This window comes from Chondrus crispus, genomic scaffold, assembly GCF_000350225.1.
Source record: "Chondrus crispus Stackhouse genomic scaffold, scaffold_74, whole genome shotgun sequence".
In the NCBI taxonomy this organism is placed as follows: domain Eukaryota; phylum Rhodophyta; class Florideophyceae; order Gigartinales; family Gigartinaceae; genus Chondrus; species Chondrus crispus.
In genome coordinates, this window is record NW_005178676.1 from 92,134 (window position 1) to 100,956 (window position 8,823).

Here is an 8,823-nt window from a genome sequence, read left to right on the forward strand (position 1 = left end):
GAGGGGGAGGGGCGGGGGGCAGGCCAGGAGAAGGCGCGGGACATCGGCCGTAGACCCGGACAGACGCTGACCATGCGCCTCCAACAGCGCGCTTCCGTAAGGCGCGTGCGCCGGGCCGGCCATCCGAGTAAGATGGAAAAAAAAAAACCCTGACCGGCGGTCGAGATGGGGCAGCGCGCGACCGCCACGTGGCCGCGTGGCACGTTACCGAACCGAGCTGCGCCCCCGAGCGCGCGTGCCGGCGTGTGCGTCCATATAGGGAGGGGGGCGGGGGTGCCAGTGGGTGGCTTGGCGGGAGGTGAGAGTGCGGAAACGAACGAGGGCGTGCAGAGGAGGCGCGCAGGCTGCCCGGTCGACGAGAAGAGAGCTTCAGGTCCGGACGACGGACTCGGCGGCGGCGCGGCCGGCGTGCATGGCGGGGTCTGCGTCGCGGCGCGCGCGGGCGAGGAGCGCGGTAGCGCGCGCCGGCGTGGTACAGACGGTGGCGGCACACGAGACAAAGGTGCTGTCGGTCGCGTGGAGCGGGTCGGGGCAGTATGTGGCCACGGGCGCGCGGCAGGGCGCGGTACGCGTGTTCTACGTGCTGCGCGGCAAGGGCGGCGCGGTGCGCGCCAGCCCGATTCGCACCCTGACGGGGCACGCGGGCGACGTGCTGGCCATGGCCTTCTCGCGCTCGGACTTCCTGCTCACGGCTTCTATGGACCGCTGCGTGCGCCTATGGCATGTGGATACGGCCCTGTGCCTGAGACGCTTCGTGCACCCGGAGATTGTCACGGCCGTCGCCTTCCACCCGACAGATGAAAACTTTGTCATGAGTGGCGGCTGCGACGGCGTGGTCCGCGTGTGGAAGCCCGCGGATCATGCGTGCGTCGCGGAGGAGGACGTGGGCGCCGTGGTGACCGCGGCCGAGTTTGGGCCGCAGGGGGATGCCGCCTTCGTGGGCACGTATGACGGCGTGGTGCATGTGCTCGGCGTGGGCAAACTGGTGGCCGGCGTCGGGGGGCTGGGAAGTGACGTGCAGGCCGAGAGGGAAGGCAGTGACGACGAGATGAAGCCGGCGCCCGGGCTAGGCGTGTCGACGCGGGTGGACGTGCGGCGGCGGCGGCGGGGCGGCAAACAAGGCGGCGTCGCGGGGCTGGCGGTGGACGCGGGGCGGGGGCGCATGGTGGTGAGCGGGAGCGAAGGGCGTGTGACAATGCTGGGTGGTGGGGTGGAGGCCGCGGTGGTGGAGCGCGTGCGCGTCGCGGGGAAGAAGGGGGAAGCGGGTGGCGTGCGGCTGGGCGGCAGCGTAAGCGCTGACGGCCGGTACGTCGTGTTCGACGGAGTCGGGGGTGCGGTACGCGTGGTGCAGCTGCCCGCCGGGAAGGAGAGGACGAGGCGGAGGGAGGCCGTGGTCGAGGTTGAGGCCGTCAAGGTGATGGAAGGGGCCGCGGTTAGTTGCGCCGCTTTCGCGACGGAGGGTGCAGTGCAAGTGGCCGGGGCCGCGGAGTGCTTCTTAATGGCCGTCGGCGGGGACGATGGAAGCGTCCGCATCGTCGCCGTCAAGGAGTAGGATGTTAGTTGTACATGGGGAACTGCATAGTGAAGGCCAGCAAAGAGCAGAGGTCCTGTAAACGAAGGCACAGCCCCATCTCGCGCCAGGCTCCATATCTCTCCGCCGGAACTGTGCTTTCTGTAAAATACACCAGCCTTCATCGCTGGGAGGCTCGCACTGGTCCACTTGTACCGCATCCGTAGGCCAGCATCTCTGCCGAGATATCAAAGTCCTCCAAACACCTTTCTTTCGCACCCAGTCTCCATTCGCAGAGCTCGTCGCCGCCCCCGCCAACTGATTCCGGCATCACCCTCTTCGCGATCCCCTGTATCGCCCCCCCGCTGGTCGCCGCGTCTCCCAACCGATGATTCCCGCGCGCGCGCGCGCAGCCTTGAGCCCGCGCCGCCCGCTCGCCATGACGGCCGCGTCGAAGCCGCGCCCCGGCCTCGACGTGCCCGCGCGCGAGGCCAACGGCGACGCCTTCACCCAGCTCACACAGTTCGGCGCCGGCGCGCTCGCGGGCCTCGTCAACACCCTCGTCCTCTCGCCGCTGGACGTCGTCAAAACCCGCCTGCAGGTCCAGGGCTCGGCCGCGGTCCCGCCAACCAACTACCGCGGCCTGTTCCACGCCCTCAGGTGCATGCTGCGCCAGGAGGGCTTGAGCAGCTACTACCGCGGCTTGAGCGCAAGCCTGTCCGCCTTCGTGCCCAACTGGGCCATCTACTGGTACTCGTATGAGACATTCAAACGCACGTATACGCCGCGCGGCGCACGCTCGACCCCGTTTGTGCATGTCTTCGCCGCTCTGTCAGCAGGCGCGATCACCGCAGTTACTACCGCCCCCTTCTGGACGCTCAAGTCCCGCCTGCAGGTCGACATGACGTCGGCCCCTGCGCATCGCAGATACCGCTCCGTGCCACACGGCCTGCGCAAGATCATCGCCGAGGAAGGCGTTTCCGGCTTGTACAAGGGGCTCACACCGACACTGCTGGGGCTGGGCCATGTCGCCATTCAGTTTCCGCTGTATGAGCATCTCAAGAGCTCGCTTTCCGGCGGCAAGTATGAGGATCTCAAGGCCGCGCACGTCCTCATCGCCTCCTCGCTGTCCAAGATCGCCGCATCCGCCGTGTTTTATCCGCACGAGGTCTTGCGCACCCAGATACAGGTCGATCGCACCGTCGCTGCCACGGGGACAGAGCCGGCAAGAATGGCCAGCTTGATTAGAGACATAATCAGGAAGGATGGCGCAAAGGGCTTGTACCGCGGCTTTGCCACCAATTTGATGAGAACTGTGCCTGCCTGTATGCTCACGTTTACGTCTTATGAGTTGGTCAAGCGTTATGCACACAAGCATGCGATGAAGGGGAGGGAAAATCTCGATATTGATCTTGACCCTGCTATCGATTTAGAAGATTCCCTGGCGAAGAAACGAAAGCCATAGTAGCTGGGGTGGGACCCCGCGTTTTGATAAGAGAATGGAAGTACTGTAGAATACAAGACCGAGTTTTATTCGACAAAAATGAGGTCAGGAACGCGCGCGATTTGCAAAAGTAAGCGCACGAGAAGGGGGCTGCACCAAGGAGCACAGTAGGAGTGGAGAGTAGTGCTCAATCTGTCTGTCGTTGCTTTAACACAACTGTTAACTACATCATGATTCATTTTGGGGGAGGAAGAACAAGACGACGATGCGCCATTCGCGATCTACAATCAATTTATTAATTTTGTTTCACCAAGCAAGCCAACAACAAGCAGTACCGATCGCTACCAGTTGTCAGTGTCCGGGTTGCTCAGTCAGAGCGAGCGTTTATCGTCCGCGGTTCAAGGCGCGATCGATTTCTGAAAACTGTTGTGTGAGTCTCTTCTTCCTTTTCTCCGGCACGGGATACGCGCTTCCATAACTTGCATAGTGTCCGCTGAGGGTGTTGATGGCCGTGTACAATGTGGAAAAGCTGGTGCTTCCGGAAACCTTGTCATTGCGGCGGTACAAGGCGACAAAATCATTCATCTCCTTCCGCGTCTTGCCGACCGTCTCGGCCATACCCGGCGCTCCGCGGCCAAGGTCGCACGCAGCGCGCATGTCAGTAAGCACCTGGGCTGCGTCGGCCTTGTAGTCGCCGCTCATGGTTGAGCGCCCGCCAAACGCAAAGGCGGGAGCGTTGGCGACCGACAGCGCAGCGGCCGCGGCAGCCCCCGCGACAATGAAAGAGCGACGCGACAGCGGCTGCTGAGCTGTCATGCATGTCAGGGCGGGTGCCGCGGGCCGCGCCGCTTGCCGGAAGGGGAGAAGCGTGTGACGGGGTGATGTCAGGGATAGGCCGTGAAATGAGGCCGCCGATGCGGCGAAAGCGGGTGCCAGCACCATGGCTGAGGGGAAGGGTTTGGGAATGGAAGTCTCGCGGGATCTGGTGCAAAGTGCAGTGGGGGCGGACGATGCGTGCAAGCGGAAAAATAAGGGGGGCGGTGGTCGTTAAAGAGGAGAGCGATGGTGGGGTGCGATGTCGGCTGCGGCGAGCAAGGAGAACGAGCAAAAGAAAGAGTATGAGATACAGGGAGCGGATGGCTCACATGCCATACCCTGGATGATGAGCGGGAGCTCAAAACGCAGGCCATCGATCGTTTTCATTTGCGGTTCAGCCACAATTCATCACCCAGCAGATCGCTCTGTAAGGACTCCCAATCGGTACACCTCCCCACGTTTTCTTCTGTAAGATTCTGTTGCTGTAATCCCCCCACCGCATGTACACGTGTATTAAACGCCTGTTTGCGCCTTCCTCGTCCACCATCAAAAAGCCTTTCAACACTCCTTTCCCTCGGACCCACATCGTAGTCGGTAACTTCGAAGGTACCACCATGTAGCCTTTACGGTAGTCAGTAAAGGGAAGTCTGATCCGTCTTACCGCTATGACATATATTTAAAGATATGCATACGTGCCCACAAGTCCCGGTACAAAATCAGTCTCATATCATAGATCTTAAAGTATCTCCACGCAGCTGTTGCTAAATGCTTCTTTTACTACATTCAGTATCGCCATCTCGTGTTCCGTCTTCCTCTTTCACTGCAACCCATCCATTCAGTTCTTTCCATGTGACCCTCTTGGGTGGTGCTCTCTTTCAGTTGGCAGTGATTCTACTCCTCGACAGAACGCCAGAGCACTCTTAAACCAAGCTGTAACTCAAAGTTCCAGCGGTTCGGGAGCAATACTACGATGCGTTGTCTGCATATTCAAAGGAAGCCTTGACTCCGAATAATCTTGCACTACTTTACATCGCAGCAACCAGAAAAGGCTCGATTCCCTGAATTATGCACCTCCGAGACACTGCAGTGCTTGTCCTTATTTTCTTCGTAATCAGCAGGTTCAGGAGCTGACGCATGCGATGTTCAGATTTCACGGCTACTCTTAATGTGCACCGGACAGTGGATAATGATTCACTGCGATCGTCGTCGGTGGAACTGTACCTTACTTTCCCTTGCGTCAACGGTACTGATTGTTTATGTTTCAATATTTTTACGAGGTACTTACCGACATCGAAATCCAAACCACTTCTAGAAGATACTTCGCATCCCTGATAATGGACTAGAAGCCGTCTTGAATCGGACTCTTCCTTTTTCGAAACGTCATGAACCTGGAATTACTTCGGGACAGGCACAGAATTGTCCTTTTGCGTCTGCAACCCTGGCAGAGATGAAACTGACCTACGGTGCGCGCTGATTGCGAGACCGATGCGGCTTGGTCGCTAAAGGCCTTCGCCGACGGAGATTGATTCAATTGTACTATGCACCACAACGTACATATCGACGAGATGCTCCCCGTCGATCCCATCTACGATTGCATAGTCGGCAATTGTTGCAAGCATCAACTTCCACTGATTCTGGCGTAGGTCGGTTTCCAAAATACGCAGAGCTGGACTTTCTGACGCAAGAGTACGATTATTCTCAAATGACAGTCCTTCCAGTCGTTACCAAGTTTAAACCTCCATTTTACTATTCCCGGAGGTATATATACTGTATGTTCAATACAGCCTTTGCAAGGGCAAGCTGTTAGGTGAGACAGAATGTGTCACCGGAGGACGAACTAATTATTTCGCAACAGTTACCTAACTTGTCTCACTCCAGGGGTGATACAATGCGTGCCTTTCAGTTCTGGAGATCTCGGAATGTAACACATGTTTTTTAATGATACTGTACAGTATTGGTGTCATGTAATTAACCTGTCGGATGACTCACGTTAGTGCTGCTGTAGATGATTAACACAGCTTAGAAAGCTACGATGCGAGGGAGTTTGCCAGTTGCAAGACCAGTTTTCATAGCGGGATTCTGACACGTACAGAAGCCCGTAAGGAATGCATGTGGGATATGATAATCGTTCCGCCCGAATCAGTGCACCCGTTGACGGCTGACGTCGCAGTCACCGTCTTCTTTCGGGGAAAGAAAGTTGTGTCGCCGGAGACGTGGCGGACCGGCAGCCAATGAAGGAGTGGAGTGCTCTTGATGTCTGAGCACATGATGCCAGACATCTAAGCTGCTGAGGAGCATGTATTGGATGTTTCTTTTTGTACAATCCAGCCGGGTCGGCTGCAGATCTTTTTCTGCGGCTCCCCAGCGCGCCACTCCTTACTCACAGTAACTTTCTGCGCTAGAGTGCGTAGTTCATAGCAGGGCTCACTTTCGAACGGGGCTCTTGAGATGCGCAATCAGAGATGGAGGCACTCTGTATTCGAAGGGATTCAATTCATCAGAAATTTGAGCTGTCGTGTTCTTCTCGGACTGTATACTTTGATACACCCAGATCCATCGATAGTTGTGGTGGAAATTTGTGATTTGACACTTCGCCTTCAAGCGCAGTGGAAGTTTGCACCGGTGCTTGACCCTCAAGTCATGGCAACGAGCCATATGTCTTGCCTTCTCGGTCTCTGCGGGTTACCGAGCAATGGCTAAAAATGTAATGTACACGTCTTGCTCAAATTACTGCCATCGCAAGGAGGAAGATATCCAATGCACGGTAGCGATAAGACCACATCAAATCTCAGCCTCCAATACTGCTCGGATTATGCTGCCGTCGTGTTCCGCAAGCAACCCGATACTTGTATCCTGCTGTATCACCGTTTACATAGGAGGGCTCTTGTTCATCAAAACACTTGCTTTGCCCTGTTTCGCTGTATTCTTTTCTCTTCTCCCGTTTGTGCTCAAACTATCAAATTTTCATCTTGAGCTCTATCTCGACAGTGTAGGATAATTTACGAATAAACGGCGCAGTCACGCATATATGACATGCATCTTCTACACATTTCTATACCGTTTCAAAAATTTCTGCAGGGGAGGCGTCGTTTCGGTGAAAAAGCAATGTTGGCTCTGCTATTGTAAGGAACAATCTAAATGTTCCTTACAATAGCAGAGCCAACATCACAACATTCGACGGGGCTCTCGTCCCTTCGTATCCTCTCGTCAATGCCCAGCTGGAAATGCTTTGCATGGAACCCTACGGTATGGTGTCTTTATGACGTGGTGGGGTTTCTATTCGTGACACATCAGGGTCAGTAGATGACCGGAAGGTCGTTTGTGCTCACTAGTGTAAAAATTTGCTTCTCTTCTCCAGAGGAGCATTTTTAATTGCACCACAGTCACTCCTGAACGTCTCGATTATCTGAACACCGCAGGTCTGTCTAGACACTTCTTGTCCTACATTCAAAAGGCCTCGTTCACTCTCGCCCTGATGGCAGATCAACATAGCAACAAAAGGTAATATGCGGAGCGCAAAATTATGAAATTGGCATAATGGGTGCATGTACAGATCAAGACGCTGGGGAACAATTTTAGTCGAACGAGCAGACACTCAATTAACATAAAGTGCTCGGACAATTGCCAAGAACTCAAAAAGAATAGCTTGCTTTGCTATCTTGTATACATGTCTTTTTCGGACAAGGACATCAGTGACAGGCTGCGGAGCCGATAAATGTCCTCTGCAGTCCCGAAAACAATTCTAAATCATTTGACTTGTGTCGTCGACAAAGCATTTTATCCTGCTGTGTTCCTTCCCGATGATGGGTCACAGAGACGGTCTCAGAGACGGTCCCGTCTCTTGTTATTTTCACGCTCCTCGAGAGAGAAACCTTGTAGTCATACGCAGCCTAGGGGCAAAGAAATGAGAAAAGTAATACTTCGAATGGATCTTTGTCGCTCTTTGTCGTTCAAGGAAACTATTTAATGTGACCACTTCGAAATATTAATTCATGCGACCTTTGTGGGGCTGACTATTTTCGATTTTTATTTCAAACGATGAGGGCATTCCGCCAATAAATTAGTCTTCCATTTTAAAAGAAGACTTGAATGTACAGTCAGTCACAACAGAACTATAGCAACTTTCGTGAATACAAAAAAAAGGAATGCTTCGAATATACATATATCTGAAGAAGAAACACTGCCTTCATATTTGTCCAATCAATACTTTTAGAATATGTCGCACTCCTGGTCCTACGGGAGCATGAAGTAATCCTTCACGAATTCAAATGGTCGCATCTCGATTGCCTCTCATGTCCAAAGTAGGCAACTATCAAACTCCTTTTTTGAACGCTTTGAACGAGTATCAAGTCATATCCATCTTGAAACCAATATTCTTGAGCGCATTTCCCGTGGTCACGCAGCAACGACCTACGCGAGCCCTGTATACGCAGAGGAAAGTGTTGCAATTGAACACAGCATAATTCTCTTTTGAGATGGTTTGAACAGGAACAGATAATTAAAAGGCTGGATTGCCGTTCCATATAAAACGGCGGACTGGATCCCTCTTAACGAAAGACGGATCACCCCTCTACACCAAGCAAGCATTAGACGCAGACTTCAGCGCACCCAAAAGCACACTTCTCTTCCCTGTAAAGCATCATGCCTTCCAGCTACCTCGTCGCAGCTGTTTTCGGACCTCTCCTCTTGAACTTGGCCGCAGCCCAGTGTCTCTACTCTTCAACAGAGTGTGATTGTGCCCTTGAGCCAGCCGGTAATGCCTGCCTCCGCTACTCTAGCGGGTCTGGTAGCGCCCTTCAATGTGAAGTCTATCCCTGTAGCAGCGGTTACGTCTGTGACTGTGCGTTCGCGCTCTAATTTGACTTTCCCGGCAATTACCATTATTACCTATGATCTACTAACACTTGAAGCCTCTGCTCGCCTTGTTTTTCTCTCTCAATTTCATCAGGTTCCGGGAATTCGATTTGCGATGTTTCAGATTGCACCCTCGTTCGAGATGTGTACCGCAAAACCGACAACACCCCGCTCACCATCGGGCAAACGGTGTCATGCC

The 8,823-nt window shown here is 54.4% G+C and overlaps 1 protein-coding gene across 1 annotated transcript; it reads left to right on the forward strand.

Moving 5' to 3' along the window:
• Positions 1–1,949: 1,949 nt before the first annotated feature.
• Positions 1,950–2,975, forward strand: CHC_T00007457001 (hypothetical protein). Its single transcript, XM_005711059.1, has 2 exons — positions 1,950–2,363; positions 2,406–2,975. Exons 1-2 carry the CDS (start codon positions 1,950–1,952, stop codon positions 2,973–2,975), a joined length of 984 nt encoding a protein of 327 aa, XP_005711116.1.
• Positions 2,976–8,823: the final 5,848 nt, after the last annotated feature.

Excerpts from the sequence above, each read along its gene's own strand:
- CHC_T00007457001 (XM_005711059.1), top strand. The coding sequence starts at position 1,950 with ATGACGGCCGCGTCGAAGCCGCGCCCCGGCCTCGACGTGCCCGCGCGC. Across the intron at positions 2,364-2,405 it reads CAGCAGGCGCGATCACCGCA|GTCGACATGACGTCGGCCCC; the intron begins GTTACTACCGCC and ends TCCCGCCTGCAG.